The sequence below is a fragment of the Anarhichas minor genome, unplaced genomic scaffold (assembly GCF_050575085.1).
Source record: "Anarhichas minor isolate MPS153535 unplaced genomic scaffold, ASM5057508v1 ptg000018l, whole genome shotgun sequence".
In the NCBI taxonomy this organism is placed as follows: Eukaryota; Metazoa; Chordata; class Actinopteri; order Perciformes; family Anarhichadidae; genus Anarhichas; species Anarhichas minor.
In genome coordinates, this window is record NW_027466464.1 from 11669415 (window position 1) to 11691668 (window position 22254).

At 46.4% G+C, this 22254-nt stretch overlaps 3 protein-coding genes across 11 annotated transcripts in view; 2 read left to right on the forward strand and 1 right to left on the reverse strand.

Moving 5' to 3' along the window:
* Positions 1-12649, forward strand: part of nbeal1 (neurobeachin-like 1) — a 35886-nt gene extending 23237 nt beyond the window's left edge. For 5 of the 9 annotated variants that reach the window (XM_076094627.1, XM_076094625.1, XM_076094629.1 and 2 more), the window contains 27 exons: positions 90-689; positions 1295-1470; positions 1581-1869; positions 1949-2257; positions 2366-2515; positions 2632-2789; positions 2921-3045; positions 3432-3558; positions 3651-3799; positions 3893-4026; positions 4155-4259; positions 4412-4507; positions 4590-4714; positions 4827-4967; positions 5068-5198; positions 5337-5446; positions 5573-5690; positions 6038-6135; positions 6241-6357; positions 6511-6600; positions 6740-6849; positions 6996-7168; positions 7354-7448; positions 8084-8200; positions 8464-8625; positions 8901-9049; positions 9134-10071. In XM_076094627.1, the coding sequence (XP_075950742.1) occupies positions 90-689; positions 1295-1470; positions 1581-1869; positions 1949-2257; positions 2366-2515; positions 2632-2789; positions 2921-3045; positions 3432-3558; positions 3651-3799; positions 3893-4026; positions 4155-4259; positions 4412-4507; positions 4590-4714; positions 4827-4967; positions 5068-5198; positions 5337-5446; positions 5573-5690; positions 6038-6135; positions 6241-6357; positions 6511-6600; positions 6740-6849; positions 6996-7168; positions 7354-7448; positions 8084-8200; positions 8464-8625; positions 8901-9049; positions 9134-9440 (4461 nt within the window). In that variant the 3' untranslated portion in view covers positions 9441-10071. The other 4 variants (XM_076094628.1, XM_076094631.1, XM_076094633.1 and 1 more) reach the window with 1 other exon arrangement.
* A 156-nt stretch (positions 12650-12805) lies between these two features.
* On the reverse strand, positions 12806-16269 carry LOC142953061 (uncharacterized). The gene is made up of 5 exons (XM_076095129.1): positions 16029-16269; positions 14361-15325; positions 14056-14193; positions 13392-13503; positions 12806-12987 (listed from the first exon to the last, which is right to left on the reverse strand). The coding sequence occupies exons 1-5, from the start codon at positions 16267-16269 to the stop codon at positions 12914-12916; spliced, it is 1530 nt and encodes a 509-aa protein (XP_075951244.1). The 3' UTR covers positions 12806-12913.
* Positions 16270-18054: 1785 nt separating this feature from the next.
* Positions 18055-22144, forward strand: LOC142952740 (adrenodoxin-like). The gene is made up of 4 exons (XM_076094643.1): positions 18055-18559; positions 19762-19886; positions 20336-20465; positions 21250-22144. The coding sequence occupies exons 1-4, from the start codon at positions 18426-18428 to the stop codon at positions 21356-21358; spliced, it is 498 nt and encodes a 165-aa protein (XP_075950758.1). The 5' UTR covers positions 18055-18425; the 3' UTR covers positions 21359-22144.
* Positions 22145-22254: the final 110 nt, after the last annotated feature.

Below are 22254 nucleotides of genomic sequence, written 5' to 3' on the forward strand. Positions count from 1 at the left end.
GACCGAAGGTCCCAGCAATTGATTAAATGCTTCCTACATTACTTTCTATTTGCTTTCTAACTTTAACCTTTTCCCCTCTCTGTCTTCAGGTGTACCAGCTGCTACAATCCCAACAAGATGCCGCCGTCCAGATCTCGAAGCAGCAGTGTTGGCAGGACACTCTAATGCGGCTCTACCTGCGGAGCGACGGGTCCCAGCCACAGCGGGGCACCGACACCATCAGCGCCTGCAGCCTGGACCTGAGCCGTCCCGGGGGTGGAGGCGCCGCCAACCGCCTGGAGCTGCCGCTGGAGAAGAGGTCGCGGGCGGGCAGTGCCGGCCGCCTAGAGGACGACCGGCTCAGCGTGGGCGACACTCGCTCCGTGGACAGCCTGGAGAACGGCGACGTCATCTCGCTGCTGGACACGCCGTCTTCCTCGGCCTCCGCCGAGCCGCCGCCGCACGTCAGGCCCTGGGTGGTGGGAAAGTCGGGGGGCTTGATGCTGGATCTCTCCCACCTGCAGGCCTACGAGGGCGGGGACAGCGGCAACCAAACACCTGGCAGCATGCCCAGCACACCGTCGCCGCTGGAGAACTCGAAGCCTTTCCCAGGGACCGCCGCGGATCGAGATGCAACCTCCTCCCTGACTGAGGACAGCTTTCTCTTCAGCGACAACATCTCACTGGGGGAGTCCTTCAACAATGCTGAGGTGGGACGGCTGCTTCTGTGATGCTTTTCATTCTGCTGAGAGGGTTCAAGAGAAAGGATGTAACTTTTCCCTATATAATAATCCCTAAAATGATTTCTCATAAAGCCCCTAGAAGTAAGCAAGTAAGATATTTTTGTTTCATATGATGTACTCGAAGGTTGTCTCAATGCTACTGCACAGCCTGGCTGGACTTTCATCCAGCGAGCTCTTCTCAGGGTGTCGCTGGGGCTGCAGAGGCGGAAGAGAGACGACCCGTCTCCTCCCACTGCAGGAAGCTGTCAGCTATAGAATTAAATGTGTCATTTTAAAGCCGCAGGGTTGTGGAATGTGACAAAGCGGCAGAATAAATTCAGCCATCACAAATGTAGTGTCATCTACATTCCAGACTGAGCACTTTTTATCCGGAGACAGATTAGAGGGGGATCATGCTGAAGCTCAGGCTGTCACAAGGCTTTTAGAGGTGTTCGAATGCATTAAGTAGTGAAATAGGAAACGCTGTTGTGACATCAACTGTCATCATCTTAATAAAGTCCTTTTTCTTTGAGCAATCAATGACTTGCTTCTCTCTTTTTCCCTCCCTTTTCTGGTGTGATGTCGCCCCCCAGCGGGCGGAGGAGGAGCTGTGCACCATGCTGCTGGAGATCGTGCTGTGCGTGATGTGGCGTGGGGTGGAAGGCTCGGACGACTCGGCGTGGCTGGAGCGCGGCCAGGTCTTCTCGGCCCTCACCAAACTGGCGACCGCCAACGAGCTGCTGATGCCCGTCGACCAAATCAAACTGAGGTCAGCCCGTAGCAGGAGCTGAAAACACGTTTCCAGAGACTGGTTTGCTGACTGTATCTAACGGGTGTCTCCTCCTCCTCCCTCTGTGCCCTCTCTTTCTCCCCCCACAGTCTCATGGAGCGTATGTTGGAGTGGGCGGTGGGCGACAACCGCGAGGCGTCGGCCGCCACGTTGCCGCAGCACACGGAGAACGCGGTGCGGTTGCTTCACATGGTGCAGGACTTCCTGCAGGCGGAGGGCCTGGTCAACCCGGCACTGTGGACGGAGAAGGTGCTGGAGGAGACGGTGACGCTGATGGACAGCCTCATGGTGTGGTACTCGGCCGGCGCTCAGTGGTTCCAGCTCTCCCAAGTTGGACTACGGCTGCTGCTGGGCTTCATGGCTCAGGAGGACCTTGAAGTGAGCGATTCTTCCCACTGTCCCTCCTTTCCGTGTGTTTTTTTTATTCATGTACATTAATAAATGGCCTCTGTCCCAGGTGTGTGCCATGGCCACAGCCAAGCTCAACGGCATCCTGCAGACCAAGCAGGTGTCCAGCCAGGACGAGGCCTGCTACCTGCTGGGTAAGGTGGAGGGCATCCTGCGGCGCTCCATCCAGGAGCAACGGGAGGAGACGTACTCCTTCCTGGTCCCCCTGCTGCGGACGCTGCTCTCCAAAGTCCACCGCCTCCTCTTCATAGAGCTGCACCTCCCCCAGCTCCCCGACACCAACGGCAGCCCGTCCTTCTTCGAGGACTTCCAGCTGTACTGCAACTCCCCCGAGTGGCGCGTCTACCTCGACAAATATGTACGAGATGGAGATTTAGAGTTAATCGTTGTTTTGGTTTATATCGGATACGAATTTATTGGAAAACTTAATGGGAATGTTCTCCTTTTCACTTCCACTTGTCTCCAGATTATCCCGTACATGAAGCAGTATGAAATCGAAACGTTCAGCCAGGGCCACGAGACCATGGCTCTCTACTGGAAGGAGTGCTACGAGGCTTTCATGGTCAGCCTGCATAAGAGAGAGAGGGAGAGGGGTGAGGGCAAGATCCGCTTCCAGGTGAGTTGGATCAGTAATAAATAATAACTGAAGCCTTTTTCCCCTCCGTCTGATCTAATCTTCTAATCTTTGGGTGCAAAGCTTAAGCTCGTCTCCCGTAAATTCTTCCTCTTCAGGAGCAATTTGTGGAGCCTTTCTTCCGCCGAGGCCGCCAGGAGAACCTACGCTACAACAGCATGTTGAAGCAGCAGCACAGCCACAACGGCGCCACCCTCAGGCAGTGGAAGGCAGCACGCCGGGGTCTGGTGTGTGAGAGAGGGCCCTGGGCTGACAGGTACCGACGTCAACCTCTCTCCTCTGCAGTACTCTACTGTAATAAAACAAAATGTATTCATATAATATATAGAGATGTAAATAAAGGCTGCCTTTGAGATTTACAAGTGTGTTTTGTAACAACTCTAACAGGCAGCAGGATGAGATGCACTGGAGGGTGTCCAGCGCTGAGAACTTCTCCCGCATGAGGCTGAAGCTGGTTCGTAATTACAACTTTGACCCGCACCGAGAGGCCAGCGCTCTGAGAGACAACCTGGGTAATGCGACAACGCCTCACTGTGGGCTTTTTGGTGTGTGTGTCGTCTCTTGAATGCATGCTCGACTATTTGGACCAATTATAGCTGCAATTCATGCCCCATCCACTAGTTTTTTTTCCTTATTACGTCACGTATAAGGTTGAGGCTTTTATTTTGTGAATGTGCAACTTTAAGACATCTTCTGTTTATGGAATAGAAAAACTGAACAGAGCTGAAATAAAAACATGTTATGTTCCTGTCAGGTACATTTTTGTAGTTTGTCAGCCCTTCACAGACATGCTAGGAAGCTAAATCCCTGCACTGCCATGTGGTATAACCCACGGCACCGTCTCTGGATGCCTCCTCTCAGCGTTTAATCCTCTCCCCCTCTCTCTTGCTTGTCTTAGGTGTCCATCAGCAGCGTGTAAACGCTGAGTCTCTGCTGCTGGAGGCCGCGAAGCAGGTCAAAGTCAGCGACCTGGAGGACGACGTCCTGGAGCTGCCGGAGGACGACCCGGCCGCCGCCAACAACCAGTCAGTCTTCAAACACGACAACTACAAAACAACCGCGCTCCCATTGTAGAAACCAAGTCGAGAGTCACAGCCTACAATTCTTTGTCCCGCAGAGTTGAAGCAGAGGAAGCGGGCCAGAAGGAGAAGCTGGTGCTGTGGGAGGACTGCGAGCTGGTGACGGTGGTGGACGTGGTGCCCGGCCGCCTGGAGCTCACCACCCAACACATCTACTTCTACGACAGCAGCCAGGAGAAAGAGGAAGGTGAGGAGAGAGCGAGGGGGGCGGAGGAGAAAAGATGAGGGGAAAACATCACTAAACCTTTACGTACACTAACGGTCAACCTGTTTCCTGAAGGAGTGGGCCACGACTTCAAATGGCCCCTGTCTCAGATCCGAGAGGTCCACCTGCGGCGTTATAACCTACGTCGCTCAGCTCTGGAGATCTTCCTCATCGACCAGACCACTTACTTCCTCAACTTCAAGAAGGAGGTAATGAATTCAACTGACATTAATTTCAAACGCCTGTTGAATGAGGTTTGAATTTCTTTTAATCGCAGAAGAATATTTGATCCCTTCTTGCCTTTGAAGTAGTTTACGGTTGTTTTTCTCATTAACAGGTGAGGAACAAGGTCTACAGCCGCATGCTGCTGCTGCTGCGATCCCTCAGCCTTTATGGAACCCGCTCACCGCAGGAGCTCCTCAAAGCCTCCGGACTTACACAGGTCAGGAAACGTTTCTTTGTTTTGACTGTATTACTCACAAAAACGCAAACAACGTCATCTTGTTTTGAGGTATATCATTTTAACAGAGAGGATTTGATGGTACGGTTTGTAATATTTTGTGTTAAACTGAGGAAAACTCTGCTTTTGCACAGAAATGGGTGAACCGGGAGATTTCCAACTTTGACTACTTGATGCAACTCAACACGATTGCAGGCAGAACGTACAACAACCTGGCTCAGTATCCGGTGGTACGTCCCTCACTGAATACATGACTGTACAAGTGTGGCGACTGGGTGAATGTTTGAGCTAACTTGTTGTGTGTTTTACCAGTTTCCCTGGATTCTAGCTGACTACACTTCAGAGGAGCTGGACCTGTCTGATCCCCGGGTATTCAGGGACCTGTCGAAGCCAGTGGCGGTTCTTAACGAACGCAATGCCAAGGCTGTTAGAGAGAAGTACGTTTCATCCCTCTACACTTAAATCATTCTCATAATTAAATCATCAGAGGAAGGCACGTTGCTGCCGATCCGTCTTGCTCAAGTCAACTTTTTAAATTTGTCCCGTCAGGTATGAAAGTTTCGAGGACCCAACGGGCACCATCGACAGGTTCCATTATGGCACCCACTACTCAAACGCTGCCGGAGTGATGCACTACTTGATCAGAGTGGAGCCCTTCACCTCCCTGCACATCCAACTGCAGAGCGCCCGGTAAGGAGACCAGTCGGTCACACCGCTCCTCCTCTGCTTCCCACACACGTGTTAAGTGTTGATCATAGATGCTCATCCGTTCCATCCTGCCTCGGCTCAGGTTTGACTGTGCCGACCGCCAGTTCCACTCCATCCCCGCGACATGGCAGACCCTCATGGACAACCCCAACGACGTCAAGGAGCTCATCCCGGAGTTCTTCTACTTCCCAGAATTCCTTGAGAACCAAAATGGTAAGGTTTGAAATATTCTATACAAAACTTCTTAAGGCATACACATGTTTGTTTGTTTTCTGATCCCTTCCTTCTTTCACGGTTTATTCTCTCTTTATACCTCGCTTCCCTCTTTCTGTTCCCTTGTCCCTCATTCAGGCTTTGATCTGGGTCGCCTGCAGATCTCCAAGGAAAGGGTTGGCGATGTTGTTCTACCCAAATGGGCCAAGTCCCCCGAGGACTTCATCTACAAACACCGCAAAGCCCTGGTGAGACGCAGCTTTAGTTCTACTGCTGTTGTATGACTTTGCTTCTTCGGGATCATCCTCAGTAGAAGAATTTACCTTTTGATACACAAGGTACATGATAATTGTAATAATGTGTTTTCGTGACAGGAGTCGGAGTACGTATCGGCGCACCTTCACGAGTGGATCGACCTGATCTTTGGTTACAAGCAGAGGGGCCCCGCGGCGGTGGAGGCCCTCAACGTCTTCTACTATTGCACATACGAAGGTAAAGCATCCAGAACAGTGGCGACGCTGTCACGGTCTTTATTCCGTCCAATGTTGACAATGTTGTTTCTCGTACACATTGTTTCAGGCATTCAGTCACACTCCTATCTTTTTCAAACAAAATAAACACATTTAAATAATTGATGAGTGTATCATTAAACACATATTTATTTTGTGGTATTTTTGTAAGCTGTATTTCAATAAATAAAAAAAAAACATTTACTTCGGTTTTCCTGTTAATTCCTAAAAGGGAAAGGGAAAATGTTATTATTATTTTGCAACGAGGACGTCCTAACCAACGCCTTTGTGAATTGTCAGCGTAGTGTTTTGATTGGTTTGGTGTTGCAGGGGCGGTGGACCTGGACGCCATCACGGATGAAAAGGAGCGCAAGGCCCTGGAGGGCATGATCAGCAACTTTGGACAGACGCCCTGCCAGCTACTCAAGGTGCAGACACAAACACGGCAGACACAACGTGAAACCCGTCGAGCTAATGAAGTGCTGCATCTGTGCCGATGAATCAGATTTAGACTTGTGTGTGTGTGCGCGTAGGAGCCCCATCCAGTGCGACTGCCTCAGGAGGAAGTGGAGAAGAGGAAGGCTCAGCTTGACTCGTGTCCTTTCAGCATGTTCGAACACCTCAGCGACCTCAAGTCCTTCTTTGTCGAGGTTTGATCTTTCTACTGCTCAGTGTTGTTGTTTTTTTTATAAAGCTAGTAAAGGCATCAGGAATAATTTAACCAAAATTATAACCATCACTTTTCATGAAAACATGCCCCTATAATAACTCAGATTTCAATGCTCCCCCCCGTCATGCTGCAGGGCATCAGTGACAACGTGCCGCTGGTTAAGGCCGTGGTGCCAAAGAATCAGTCCCATTCCTTCATCACCCAGGGGAGCCCTGACACCATGGTGAGCCCGGGTGCTAATACTGACATCCATTATAATAATGGAATTATTTTTATTTTTTTACTCCTTATAAATTGTAGAAGTTGTAAACAACAGGAATGAATTAAGGGCAGACATGTGATGTCGTTTGCTCCGTCTCCAGGTGACGGTGAGTCAGAACTGCCTGGTTGGGACCCACGGGTGGCTGCCTTACAACAAGAACATCTCCAACTACTTCACCTTCATTAAGGACCCCACCGTGTCCAACGCCAAGTGAGAACACTCACGCAAACGCAGTATTTCCAGCAGAGCAGCTCCGCGGTAACAATGCAGCGCTGCCTTTTTGCCGCCAGGTTGCGTCCTCTCTAAGCTCTCCCTCCCTGCCTCCTCTCTGTCTTCCTCTCACCCTCCTCACCCAGGACCCAGCGTTTCCTCTCCGGACCTTTCGCCCCCGGCATGGAGGTAACGGCGAGGCTGTTTGTGGCCTCCCACGACGGCAAGCTGCTCTTCAGCGGCGGCCACTGGGACAACAGCCTCCGGGTCACTTCCCTGGTTAAGGGCAAGACTGTGGGACAGCACATCCGACACATGGGTAAACACACGCTACACCCTTACGCACACCTCAGCGAAGAGAAGTCTTGAAATCTGTCGCATCCAAAACAAGCAGGCCAAGCACGATGATGATGACCCTTTTAGCCCTTCCTGCAAAGTGTTTTTTCCTGTTGTATGTCCTGTATGTCCTGTAACGGTCAGCTGTTTCGCTCACCTCTCCTCCAGACATCGTGACGTGCTTGTCAACGGACCACTGCGGCATCCACCTGATCTCCGGCTCCAGAGACACAACCTGCATGGTGTGGCAGGTTCTGCAGCAGGTCAGCACAGCCAGGACTCGCTTATACGCTGTGACAGATACCGATCTGCAAAAATAGAGTTTTAAAGTCATAGATTCAACTTCATAAAACACGCAGACACAAAAAAACTCAACGTAAAGGGCCAGTATTCATTTTGGGTTCTTACTTTCGGGTATTATTCAAGTTCTTAAGTTGATTAATGTAACTAGAAGAATAAAAGATATTAAATGAAAGAATATTTTTGATGATTTAACTTGATTTCAAATGTTGCATCAGATTTGTAAGTGCTTTTACAATCCATCTGTTTTTATGCATATTTTAATTTGCACACAAAATCTTCCCCGTAGGGCTTTTTTTTATTAATCTTAAACTCGAGACAGATTAATGGCGTCCTCCTTCGGCTGAGTTGTAACGTTAGCTAGCTCAGTGGTGCTAGGTGAGCAGTATCGAGGCACGCCTCCTTCCGTGCGGTGAAACGGTTGGCGGGTGTAGTTCGCTAGAAAGAAAATAGTTCCTGCATGAAACTGCTCACAGGAAGGTGTGTGGATTATCTTGACTAACCGGGTCATGATTCACATGAGCACCACTATCTTCTCTCTTTATGTCCGACGACCGGACACGTTCCCTCTCTCAGTCTGTTTTGTTTGTCTGTGCAGGGTGGAGCTCCCGTGGGTCTCCATCCCAAACCAGTTCAGGTGTTGTATGGACACACGGACGAGGTGGTCAGTGTCAGCATCAGCACAGAGCTGGACATGGCTGTGTCTGGATCACGGGTAAGATCACACACACACAGAAAGACGGTGTTATGCTGGAGAATGGAATCACGTGTGGGTTCTCAATCCCATGCTGAGTCACTGTAATGAGCTGGAAAATGGGTTTACTTTAGACTAAGGGGTCACTGACCTGAATATGTGTAATTCTGGGTCTTTAAAGTACAGAGATTTCTAAGGTTTAGAACATTGTTGTAATTGTAGTTTTTTTTAAAATGCCATGCGTGTGTGTTAGTCACTGTGTGCTTCCACTCTCTGTGCCCCAGGATGGGACGGTGATCATCCACTCGGTGCGTCGGGGTCAGTACATGCGTTGCCTGCGACCGCCGTGCGACAGCTCCCTGCCGCTCTCCATCCTCCACCTGGCCGTGTCCTGGGAGGGTCACCTGCTGGTCCACACCTGCCTCGAAGGCAAAGCGACGCTCAAGGTGCACGCAGATATACACAGATGCTGCTTGAAAAAAAAGAAAGGGGAACCAGGGAAAGCTAAATCTCAGATTTTTTGGACTGTATGTGGAAATGAGTGCCTTTCACATAGCTGTGTGAAAGGCAAAACTCCCAAGAAACATTACAAATAATTTTTTTTCTTGAGGTTCCCAGTTCATATTCTGCTACGTGCAGTCTTTTTCGAACATGGGTTTTTGAGGATTGAGATTAAGTCGGAAATTGTTACTCACAGCGGGTGTTTCATTTTCTCTCCCAGGATAAAAACGCCCTCCACCTTTACTCTGTCAATGGGAAGCACCTCTGCAGCGAGCCTCTGAAGGAGCAGGTGACTGATATGTGTGTTTCGGGGGAGTACGTCGTCATCGGCAGCGAGCAGGGATACCTGTCCATCCGTGACCTCTACAGGTAAACTCCTCAGAAACTGCATTTTTCTAACAGCAGTCTGCGTTGCATGTGGGCGTCACAGCTGTGTTTGTCTCTCCTGTGCAGTCTGTCCCTGTGCGCGGAGCCCATGGCCATGAGGGTGCCGGTGCGCTGCGTCTCGGTCGCCAAGGAGCAGAGCCACGTCCTGGTGGGCCTGGAGGACGGCAAGCTGATCATCGTGGGCGTGGGCAAGCCGGCGGAGGTAAAGAGCTCGCTGAGGAACTACATCGCTCAGAGCCTGGAGGGATCGACGCTCTTGGCGTCCCCCCTGCTGGCCCCGCTCCGGGCCCGCTCGCCAACCCGCCTGCTACACCAGCGTGACCAGCTCGTGTTCAGCCCCTCCCCTAGCTCCCATAAACCCCAGTGGCTCTAGTCCCTCCCCCGACACTCACACACACACACACACACTTACATCTGAGCCACACAGATTGAAGTTGTTCTTTGAGCGGACACAGAGGCCACTAGAGCCACAACCGTGACCTGAAAACAACTTTATGTACTTACCTCATCTGTGCAATATTTGACTTGATTTGGCCATTGACCTGGGATAAACTCCAAACCCCTGCTGTTTACCTGAAGTGTCATTATGTGACGTGTTTGTGTGTACTCCACCACTATAACAAATATGCTGTGAAACAAACTTAAGACGAATTAACACTTTCTGCAAACTCAAGCCATATTAACAGTGTAGCCACAATCTAATAATGCAAAACGAATAATCCTGCGCCAAGATCGACTTTAATGTTTTGATAATGTACATAGTGTGGTAGTGTAGATGAGCTCCATGCAGGCAGTGAACCATCGCACCTTTCTGCTTTTCATCTTTTCTCACCAAAGTGAATCAACCTTTGATTTATTTGCCTCACAAGTCAATCAAGCTGCAATGAACTAATCAATCAATCACTCATGAATCATTTCCCTCCTTTCTTTCCTTCCGGTTTCCTTTGACTTCACGCTTTTCCTCCCCCACTCTCCTCCATCCCACTTCCTCCTCTTCTTCCTCCGCTCTTCTCAGATGCGCTCGGGCCAGATCACACGGAAGCTGTGGGGCTCCAGCAAGAGACTGACCCAGATCTCCTCGGGGGAGACGGTCTACAACACCCAGCACGACCACGACTGACCCGCCCCCGGTCCCCCCGAGCCCTGAACCCTCCCACGCGCATCCCACATTCCTCTCACCCAGTTCGCCTCCATACCTGTCAATCACCAAACGGTTTGCTTCATTCTGTCTGAGGAACTCCCTTCCGTTCCTCCAGCACCTTTCCACTGTTTAATGGCTGTTTTGAGGTGCTAGAGCATCGCAAAACCCGCACGTCCATGCGTCTGTTATGTTTTTATATGTCTTTTTTTTCTGCTTTGGATTGAGCGTACGGCGCTGGCGCCTTGGTTCCAATCCAGCCTCAGCACCACCACACCACTACCAAACGCCATGGCTCCTAATCCCCCAGCTAGCCATCAGCATTTTTTACATGATACTAATGTTTCTCCAGCAGGAGCCCCTCCACAGAGGCCCTGTGTATTCTCCGACCTGCTCAGTTCAAAATGTGACAGGATCGGTGAGCTAACTGCTCTCCTGTATGAACGTGTGTGTGTGTGTGTGTGTGTGTGTGTGTGTGTGTGTGTGTGTGTGTGTGTGTGTGTGTGTGTGTGCATGCGCAGTATATTGCCATGCTCTCTGTCGAAATATAGTTTCAAGTGGCCTTTTTGTCCCCCTCCCCTTAGTTTGCCTCCGATGCAGACAGGCGGGCCTGTGCTCTGTAGGCGGAGACTTCTCATGGTTGCCTCAAAGCTGCCACACAGCAGCCTTAATGCAGTAAGACGGCTCCATCACTCACAAGACCAAACTCTCTGCCTTTCTTATGCGTTCTTATATATATATATATATATATATATATATATGTATATGTGTGTGTTTTTTTTTTTATTGTTCATTTCTTTTCTTTGGGTTTGTTTGTTTTTTGGACAGATTTATGCATGTGCCCAGCAACTTGGCGTCTTTGTTCGTATGCATAACATTTTTGGTCCATTTTGAGATTCGGCATCATCAACATCGGTGATGGAGAACTCATGGTTGTTGTTGTTTTTTTAACGCTTTTTGCCGACTTGTTTTGTTCTAGAAACATCTGTAGCGTCTTGTCTTTAATGTCGGCATGTCATTTCAGAAATAGTTTTGAAAAAGAAAATATTCTCACTGCGGACGAAACACTACATTCTCATGTGAAGATGCGTCACTGCAGTACACAGAGAGATGCGGCTTTAAAGTCACACAACACTTCATCGAATGTTTTTAATTTACTTGAATCCGTGTTTATTTATAAGTAAAAGTAGCAGTTTTTGGAATTCCACTTTGTCTCTTGAATACAGGCACCGGTATTGCATATTTAAAACTGTTCCGACTGTTTAGACACCTGCAAAAGAAGGAGGAAGACGAAATCCTCAAGGGCTTAACGAGATGTCAGTGTTAACGGCAATACAGCTCCTTCGCCGGGTGGCTGTCGACGCTTCTGTCCTGTCTTTCTGTCCTGTCTTGGTTTGCTCTGCCAGCCCTTTATCTCCAGTCTTCCTGTAGCTTAACTGGGACAGTAACTGCACCACATCTCCCTCCCACTCCTTTTAGCTCGCATCATTGCCTCAAACTACCATCCTCTATTGTTTTGACATCTCATTCTCCCTCCTGCGTGTTGTGAAGTGAGTTTTTCTTTTGTGGGGCATCAAGAAGGCTCACATGCCTTGAGGTAGATTGGAAGACGTGTTTGTTCGAGTGTGTGAATGTGATTTCTTTACACAAAAATCCACAGAATGAAGCACCTGTGGATGAGACTGTGTGATTTATATGTTTTGCACCATGCCTGTGTGTGTGAGTGTGTGTGTGAGGACATGCCAATGATGCGTGTTTATTTCTTTTAGCCAAATTCTGTTGATGCGGTTTCTCTGATTCTGTGGATAATGGCAGACCTTGATTGTTTCGGCTCATGGGTCATGGATTCGGCATTGGACACAAGGTTTCTCTGGTGTTCTTTCTGTATTTAGTTTTTATTTAAATGTCACAGCAAGATGGAGCGCAAAGACCAGTCTGTGTCCTTCTTTCTGAGGTTTCTGTGAAAGTCGTTTTTCTTCGTTCGCTCATCCACATTTTGTCGTTCAGACAATAGACCACTGTTTGGGTTGTTCCACGACTGCAACAAACGGAGTGCCTTTATCCCAGTGTGGCATTAACACAGCTCATCGTCCCCCGACCCTACGGTAGATCTAATGAAAGCAGCATTCCACACGTGAAACCTCCACAGTTTCAACGGAAGCCAAGATTATAGGACTTCAAAGCGAAATCAAACAAAATGACAATTTTGTGTCTTATCAACATTCTCTGTGACTGTCACCAAATGGATGTGTATATCTGTGATTATTTATGAATACAGTATATAATGTACAGCATGATTTTTATTTCCGCGTATTTGAAATGTACTTTTGCACTTTCCAGGTACTAAATTGTAACAAATTGTTTTAACTTGGCTCCCTAATCTGTATAAACTGCTTTGTATACACAAGTGGAAAATGATCATTAAAGTCTTGTCTAAATTTAAACGGGTTGTATGAGTTGTGGTTCTTCTGTCTGAGGTCTTTACCGTAAATGCTTAAGAGAAGAGTCACTGCCATGGCTAAGGTAAAAATGTCGTCTCTTTTCCCCCATGGCAATTTTGTGCACAGATCACACACACAGATGTAATATGCCAAGTTTTATTTGAGGAAATACATAGTAGCCCAAACTAGTGTCAACAACCTTGTCTGTAAGATTGTGAAGGATGAATCAAGAGAGCCACCCTCTTATGCTCTGCTTCTTTGTGGGTTTCATGCAGCGATCTGGTACAAACAGATGGACGCTCTCTTCAGTTCACAGTCGGCGGCCGTCCACCAGCTCTCATCTGCAGAAAGGGTCGGGTCAGGATTGTAAAAGACAAGTTGGCTCACCCTAATTTAATACACAGTTCTAGGGACTAAGACCCAACGCTGGTTACTAGTATTTATGAAAAGTATAATTGTGCTAATGAGACGGAACAATAAGTATGTCTAAGCAGTTCAACAGGGCAAAGATTCCTTCATACAAGTTGATATTTTATCTTATCAAACGTTCCGTGATGTAACCACGACGGTTATCTGAACTTTGAACACTGGTCGGTAACCCTTTAATTAATAACGTGGTGAAAGGTTTATTTTTTATTACATAGTCTCACTAAAACGGTCTGCCTGCCTGATACAACAGCCTTCTGGGAAATGCTGATTGTAGATATAATTCAGTCATTTGTGTGTGTCTGTGGTGTGTTCTTACCCATCTTGAACATCTCCACACAGACAGGTTTATCAGTGTGGATGTTGGGGTGACCCGGCATCCAGTCGCTGTAGTGCCAGTCTGACCCGTCTTCCCATGATGCCTGCTGGTTCTGAGGTGTGCAACGCCAACACACATACAGTATGTCAAGAACATGCACGCATAATAGACTTGACTCTTATTAAAGCTGACAGTTAACACATTGGCATTGGTGGAGGAAGTATTCAGATCCTTTATCAAAGTAAAAGCAATAACAGGAAGTAAAAGTCCTCTTTAAAAATCTTACTTAAGTGAAAGTACAGAAGTATCATGAGAAAAATATACTAAAAGTATGCAATGAAGAAAAGGGCCTCTTGTCCCATATACGTTAGTTTATTTTGAAATTGCTAATACTGTTCATAAGTAGGATTTTGCTCGTGTTTTTTTGCTTTCTGGCCTTGTTTAGTGACTCGACAGAAACAGCTGGAACATTTGAAAAATGAAAGTTCAACTGTCAATGTTTTACCAAGGAAAGAACAACACTATCTGTCCTGTTGATAACATATCTGATGACACTCTCCTTGGCCTCGATTCTGTGCCACAGTACAGGCGTCACAGTCAGTAAGCACATGCATAAAGATGGTGATGTGACTCTAAATGGGGCTAGTTAATGAAAGGAACTTGCCTTGACCGTGCCTCCCAGCCAGGTCAACACAGGGCTGCTCTTGCCACCCTTGGTCACCAGGTAGACCAGGCGGGAATGCAGATCGTCAGTGGTTACAGATGCAAGCTCAGCATTTGGGGCGAGAGATCTGCACAAGGCCTGAGATATATGACACAGAAAAGTTTGAGATTTAATCTGTAGAGCCACAAACACAGACCTTTAATGTGAGGATGTCTTTGACACAAAACAGTATAGGTGACATGGACTCACCACTGTCACGCAGCATCATTGTCTATAAGTGTAATGTGAGATGTCATGTGTCTAACCTGTGCATCTTGGAAGGCCAGCTGCGTAGGGTTGAACTCATAGCAGTTTCCATTGATGACCTCCCCCTTACATGCCACTGTCTTTTTCTGGAGCCTGGAGGTGGAGGGTTCAGTGCCCTGTCTAAAGCCCTCTGGGATTGTAAGAATGGGTTCAGTGCCCTGTCTAAAGCCCTCTGGGATTGTAAGAATGGGTTCAGTGCCCTGTCTAAAGCCCTCTGGGATTGTAAGAATGGGTTCAGTGCCCTGTCTAAAGCCCTCTGGGATTGTAAGAATGGGTTCAGTGCCCTGTCTAAAGCCCTCTGGGATTGTAAGAATGGGTTCTGTTCCCTGTCTAAAGCCCTCTGGGATTGTAAGAATGGGTTCAGTGCCCTGTCTAAAGCCCTCTGGGATTGTAAGAATGGCTTCAGTGCCCTGTCTAAAGCCCTCTGGGATTGTAAGAATGGCTTCAGTGCCCTGTCTAAAGCCCTCTGGGATTGTAAGAATGGCTTCAGTGCCCTGTCTAAAGCCCTCTGGGATTGTAAGAATGGCTTCAGTGCCCTGTCTAAAGCCCTCTGGGATTGTAAGAATGGGTTCAGTGCCCTGTCTAAAGCCCTCTGGGATTGTAAGAATGGCTTCAGTTCCCTGTCTGAAACCATCTGGGATTGAAATTACGGGTTCAGTTCCCTGTCTGAAACCATCTGGGATAGACATCATGGGTTCGGTTCCCTGTCTGAAACCATCTGGGATGGACCTAATGGGTTCTGTTCCCTGTCTAAAACCATCTGGGATGGACCTAATGGGTTCTGTTCCCTGTCTAAAACCATCTGGGATGAACCTCATGGGTTCTGTTCCCTGTCTGGAACCATCTGGGATGAACCTCATGGGTTCTGTTCCCTGTCTGAAACCATCTGGGAGAAGAGGAGCAGAGGGTTCCTCGACACGGACCCAACCACCACCGTTCTTCTGGGCTGGAACATCCACAGGGACTGGAAAACAGAAGACAAGGTTACAAAGGTTACACTATATTATACAGGCTTATTTAAGTATAGCTAGATTATATTGAGTACATAAAAGAAATAAAACTAAAAAACTAAGAGTCTATAGCCATAATAAAAAAAATTCGCAATGACAATGCTAGGATGTTGAAGTTTAGCAAGTTTACTATGTTCACCATCCTAGTTTAATGTGTTAGCATGCTAACATTTGCTAATTAGCACAAAACAAAGGCTGAGGCTGATGGGAATGTCATTAGTTTTGCACGCATGTGGTCATAAACCAAAATACGGTTTATCTACTGGGGACTATGAATGCCTGTGCAAAATTTCATGGCAATCCGTCCAATAGTTGTTGAGATATTTCCGTCTGGACCAAAGTGGTAAGGCGACCAACATTGCAATCCATGACTCTTGAATGACCAAAGTTTGTGCTTTAACAGGCAGGTTATTGCTGTATCTTGGTAGTTTCTTGTGGGTATATGCTGAAGTAGTGGAGCATAAATCATAGTTTTCATAAATTGTGACTATTTCCCTTTATGGCTTCCTCACCCTCATCTGTCAGCCAGTGTCTTCTCTCCATCTCTCCAAATCCCTTTCCCAGAGAAGGACGTCTGAAAGCTAGAAGAGGAAATGTATATGAAAAACCAAAACGGGTTTAAGTATAGTTCTGGATTGGGTTTGATTATATACTTACCCACTCTCCTGTTCACCTCACTGATGTGTTCCTGCACAAGGCCAGTGTTGAGGTCAACAAGGAATCTCCTGGAGGGCTCGGTACCTTGACGGAAGCCGTCAGGAACAGGTTTATGGATGTCAGAGTGTTCGGTGCCCTGTCGAAAGCCATCAGGGAGCTGGTAGGTTGAAGGTGTCTTCTGCAAACGTCTTCGGACTGCAAGTGGGGCAGCTTGGAGGCCTGTGAAGGGTGTTTTACACATCCTGCTTGTTACCTTTGCCAAGGAGGCTGTGTTTTGTTCTTAGGGGGAAGGGTGTAGCATGGGCCAAGGAAGAACCCATTCAATTTTGGAGCGGATCCGAATCATGGGGCGGATACACGCATAATTGTTCACTTTTATAAACATTGCCAGACAGGGCATTAGGCACTAGTGCAATTCTAGTTTATTTAGTGTTAGAGATGCTCACAGACAGGCAGACACCTAGTGATAGTGGTGTTTGAATACAGGCAACCTTACACTTCCTTGCTGATTAAGCAAATAACTTGGCCAGTTGCCAGATAAATAACTATTTAGTTTTTCTTTAACGGAGTAATAAATCAATAATGGTCTATGTCTTATTTATGTACAGTCCAGTTGCTTGGATTACACTGCTGTCAAAACCTCCGATTAGAAATGGACATTTTTATATTCTCCAAATATATCAAAGGAAATATGTTACAGGAAAAAATGAATTATCTTCACTACACTTAATGTAACAAAAAAGCATAACTTCAATGAAAGATCTTACCCGACAGCGTCAGGAACAGCAGCACGAGCTTGAACATCCTGTAAACGGCAGAATAAACGGAGCTTGAAACTGCTCTATATATATCCTGTGCTCTATAGCGAATGTAAACCTAGAGACTGTGGGTCAGTTCTTGTGTTGCTTACCTGAGTCAGCAGAGATGAACACTTGGGAACAAAAGGCGCCCCATTAATATATCACTGTCTCGGTCATAAACCCCAGATAATAACAGTGAACGAGATTATTGATTCATCTGCATCTCCCATGGCTTTATGATGGCTGATATTGGATGCACTTTGCCCTCAGGGCTTGCCTGCCAGCAGCCAATAAAGTGCAGTTTTCCTTAACATCCTATAATACTGTGCCCATACAGTCTATGTATTACGCATCCTGTCTTATAAATATGTTGAAGGTGAATGACACTTGGTTTACTCGAGGGGGGCTCGATCAATATTTGTGACTGTGGACAGAGACTGTGGAGGTCACTAATGGTTGTTGGGGGGGGGGGGGGGGTGTTAGTACTGTAGACCTAAGGGGTTGTAGACAAACCTCAGGGCCCCTTATTCCAATTTTTCAAAATAAAATCATGTTAGTAGAATTTTTGTATGCCGTATCTAGAATTCTTTCAGCAACGTTTATGTCTGAAGATACAGACGGTCATGCTATATCTTTTTGAAATAAGTGATTCATTATTCTTTATCTCTGGCTCCACCTGATGCAGTAACTTACTATAATAGAACATTTAAATAAGAGAGCTTCATTGTACCTATTCAACCCTGACCCGGTCATATCTGCTTATAACGAGGTGTGCCGTGTTTTGAAAAACAAAGTTACCTTTATCAAGCAACACTTTTGAGTTTCTCAATTATATAATCAGCTCTACTTCGGGGCAGTTAAACTGCTGTAATTAAAAAAAACTCACTCAAACCCGGATTGGTAAACTTTTAGCAAGCACGTGGCTAAACCATATACAGTCTATGCATTTTCTGTTAGCGGCATCCAGTCGTCAAGCTAGCCACCACTAAGCAGGACGATTGTCGGTATAGCTTTCAAAATAATAGTAAACAAAAACACTCCTGATAATGACTTATAACTTTGTGTGGCCCGAACAACAAAAAAATGGAGACTATCTCTTATGAAGCATGTACTTAATTTTAACCTATGGGGGCTGTAATTACGGAAGGGTTGGGACCGAAGCGTTGGTTGCTAAAGCTTTTATTTTGAAAGTCACGACAGGAAGTTGTGTTATGCCTACTCTCGCCGATGTCCTTGGTCGGAAATCCATCGGGATCGCTCACGTTTGCTGATAGACTACATCAAGCCGGGGCAGTGGGATTGCGGCTGATAGCATCCGCCTGCTTTGTGTTTGTTTAGCTATTTATCACCGTCCAATCCACGTACTGATTTTGAATCTTAGACAACAAGCTCTTGCCCTATGTTACGCGTTACGCAATGAACGTGACAGTGACAGAGTGACTTCTCGCAGCTAAAACAAGCTAGCTTAACTTAGCTAGCTCTGTGGGCTAAACCGGACAACTTTGGGTTTCCTCTCTCCGGTAGGACGCAAAGACGGAAGTGGACCCGTGTCTGCGTGTTTCCCAGCCCACCATTCAACCCCTTGTTTGTACTTCCAATGGCGTTTGTAACGGCGTTACGAAGACTGGCTCACGTGAGGTTACGAGAGTATTCGTGGAGGACGGCGGCAGTAACTTCGGGCGCCTGGCTGACAAGTCAGAGGAGCTTCACCAGCGGCTCACCGTCTCTGAGGTAGGCAACTTTAATGAGAAAGTACTGTTCATATACAGGGCAACGTTTAAACCTAACCCTCCTTAATGTTCAAATATGTTGTGTATGCACAGAGCCAAACTCCATTCATAAAACGCGTAGTTTTGACCTTTCTAATTAGCACACACATCTGGCAGGTCATCAGGTTCACCTGTCATGTGTGGTTGTTTTTTTGTGCCCGTTGTCCTTGCAGCTGGCGTTAATGAGACACGTGTGTAAGAAACGCAATTCATTTACGTTTCAGTCAAGTTTCCACTAGAATCTCTGTCAGCAAGTGGCAAGAAAACAACTACAAAATAACAGGTTTGAACTTTATCTCTGAGCCTCTAGTAATGTGTGTTGCACCCAGAGACTGTATAGAAGGAGGTTTGTGAATGGAGTCCAAAACAATCAACAAAAACACTTGAGGAAATATAGGTGAACACAAATAGATGAGGTTTGGATTTGTGTGAAAACAAGTGTGTGCGCCACACAATAGCAACATAGTAGCAGTTTGTTGTGTTATCACCTCAGTGCAGGCTGAGTGAACCTTGGATGAGGCTAAAAGGCAGAGCCTAAAGGGATCCATCCTTGAGGCTCAAGGCTGTGGCCGATGGCTCGGCTCCCCAAGGCCAAACAACTTTGTTGAATTGCACAACTGGAATTGCGCCCACGTCAGGCGTGCACGGCTGGCCCTGACCCCTCCAAAGACTATCGTGTTCAAAAATCCACTTGGGCGATCAAAGTCGCATGTATTGCCAAGTCTAAGCATATATAATAATGAAAAGGTCATGTGGTGTAATCTGCTTTCAAAAAATAGTCAATGAGTTTATGTTGTGTGAGTTCTATAAGGACATTTATAATCGGGGTCACTCGACAGGAATATAGTGAACTTGAATGCTCTTTATAAGTGATTTAATCATTTAAGTTAAGTAACTTGATTGATGCGTATTTGATCATTTCTTTGATCATTTCTTTGATCATTTTCAAATCCCGGTTAAAACCCAAGCTGGTGCAGCCTCTCGCTGTGGTGTAAAGTTGACGTCTTATTAAATATACATTGGTGTAGGAGTGCAGAAGGCCAATAGCGAATCCAGATGTTATTCGCTGCTCCCTAGATCAGAAAAAACAGCTGTAAAAATGAGTGTGTGAAAGTGTGGTTTAGAAATGCTCGACTAAAACTGTTCTGTGTGTTTGTCTGTCAGGTCGGACAACAAGGTGACGATCAACTTCGTCAACAGAGACGGGGAGAAGATCACTGTGAGGGGGTCGCCTGGAGACTCACTGCTAGATATCGTCATTAATGAAGACCTCGACTTTGATGGCTTTGGTATGTGAGCGCACGCTGCACGTGTACACACACACACACACACACACACACACACACACGTTGGTGTTACAGTGGAGGAAATACAAACTATTTTGGCATCAGCTCTCTGAAAGATAGGTGCATTCACAACATGTTGAGAGCACTTTAAAAAAATAGTAATTAGTGCGTAAAGTTGCTGATTTTGATGTGAAATGAGTAAATAAAAATAATGCTATTGCTGTTCCAAAGAGGAAACGGTTGTAAATATTTAGGCTTCAGCCCACAAAATACTTCCGTTCTTACATTTCACAATAAAAGCCCCAGACATAAAATATTCGCAGGCGAGTATTTTGCAGTTTCGTTACTCTGCAGTAACAGTGAGCATCATAGCAAACAGCTGCCTGTCTGTAATTTAGCTGAATCTCATCCATCAGATACAGTTATAAGTGTGTGTGTGGGTGTGGTTTCAGGGGCGTGCGAGGGAACCCTGGCGTGCTCCACATGTCATCTAATCTTCGACGAGGACACCTATAAGAGTCTGGGGCCAGTCACAGACGAGGAGATGGACATGCTAGACTTGGCCTACGGCCTGACTGACACGTAAGGAGGACGCACGTTTTTATTTCTATTCAAAATGTGCTGACAAATACAATGAGATCGACAATGTGAGTCTTACATTTTAAAGAGAGCGGTCTCACAATCTGCATGGTGCTGATGAGATGGGTCTGTCGGGGTAAAGGAGAGCCATTGTATCTAAAGGAATGTAAAGGGGGGGGCCTTGTAGTGATAAACCCACAGAATTAACTACATAAGCTGATCTTGTTTCTGCTGCCCCTCAGTGGCCAACTAAACGATTGCAGGCAAGAAGGAACGTATGAACCGTCATTAAGATGTTGCAGTAGTTTCAATAATTCAGTAATTTGACTGGTAAAAAAAGCTCCGTTTGTCTTTTTCACCTGCAGCCACCTTGTTCGGTAGAGTTAAACAGTTCATTCAATTGTAATTCATTTAATGATATGCAAGCTTAACGTCACAGGCAGAGAGAGAGATGTGCTGTGCAACGTTAGATCGAGTGATGTCTGACTGAAAACAATGAACGTTGTCTGCTGCATTCCCGTGAACGTGATCTCTCAGGAATATTTATATAATGTCATTTTTGTGACTTACTATAATATGACTAAATGACATTTTAATGGCACGCTATGCTATGACTTTTTAGTGACTGTTTTCGGCTATGACTCTTTTATAACTTAAGTGTTGACTACCGTACATATTTTTTTCAAATTAAGGTCCAATGATTGGTCTTAGCCTCTCTGTTACAGAGTTTAAATGGAAACCCTTTCGACCATAAAGTGAAGAGTAAACACGACATTTCTCCCCACAGATCCCGTCTGGGCTGCCAGATCTGTCTGACGAAGTCTCTGGAGGGCGTGGTGGCCCGGGTTCCAGAGAGCGTCGCCGACATCCGACAGAGCAAAGACGAATCCTCTTAAGCTGCGCCTGAGAACGGCCTCTGTAGACACTGTGGTTATGCCAGGTTAGAACTGAGGGGGTGTGCACGGGCACGATGGTGGGTGTAACACTATCAACACTGCTGGATCTGCTGGACTGCCACAGTATTGTTTCCTCCTTCCTCACAGACATCTAGGGCCAGCTCTCAATAACCACGGTGTAAGAATATTGAATTTGGACACAAACATGAAGACAAAATCATTTTTATTGAAAGTGAAGCTGCACACCATTAGAGAACTTTGCCGCTCTAGTGTGAGGAATCATACGAGTATTATGACATAATCTCTAAACTAAGACAAACCCATAACTTATTATAGATAATCCCGATTTAAGGTTTGTCCTTTTTAATCACTTTTAGTCGTCACTATGGCTGAGACATGAACATCAGTCATTTATTAACCCTCACACTGCTATACCTCTAGTTTGTGGCTGTGCCTTTTGATTATCTAAGAAAGTTTCCTGTGTTTTCCTTGTAAATATGACGATATTTACACTTGTATAAAGACGAGATTCTCTGTGTGTAAGTTCAGTCATATTCGCGAAAGGAAGAGGTACACAGCTGGTTGCAGCTTACAGTTCTCTACGCCTGAGAGATTGTGCTGATGTTGACTCCTCCCACATTTTATTTTACTCTACACACATGTATCCCCCGACTATTGTTTGATCAGATCCTCCATGTAACCATATACTTCCATCATGTGATTGTACATAGCTAGAACACACATGTACAGAGTGAAAAACTATAATAAAAAAAATCACCTTTCTAACGGCGTGTTGAACTGTCAGTTTTTACATGTTTGTAATGAAATAATATGCCGTGTCTTCGTCTTCTTGCACAACATGATAAATCCTGTCCTTTTCCTCGGCCAATTATCAC

Coding starts and splice junctions, on each gene's coding strand:
- LOC142952740 (XM_076094643.1), top strand. CDS start 18,426: ATGGCGTTTGTAACGGCGTTACGAAGACTGGCTCACGTGAGGTTACGA. Junction 18,560..19,761: donor AGCGGCTCACCGTCTCTGAG/GTAGGCAACTTT, acceptor TTTGTCTGTCAG/GTCGGACAACAAGGTGACGA. Junction 19,887..20,335: donor CCTCGACTTTGATGGCTTTG/GTATGTGAGCGC, acceptor GTGTGGTTTCAG/GGGCGTGCGAGGGAACCCTG.
- LOC142953061 (XM_076095129.1), bottom strand. CDS start 16,269: ATGTGTAAAACACCCTTCACAGGCCTCCAAGCTGCCCCACTTGCAGTC. Junction 14,194..14,360: donor TGGCCTTCCAAGATGCACAG/GTTAGACACATG, acceptor CATATATCTCAG/GCCTTGTGCAGATCTCTCGC. Junction 12,988..13,391: donor TGTGGAGATGTTCAAGATGG/GTAAGAACACAC, acceptor CCCTTTCTGCAG/ATGAGAGCTGGTGGACGGCC.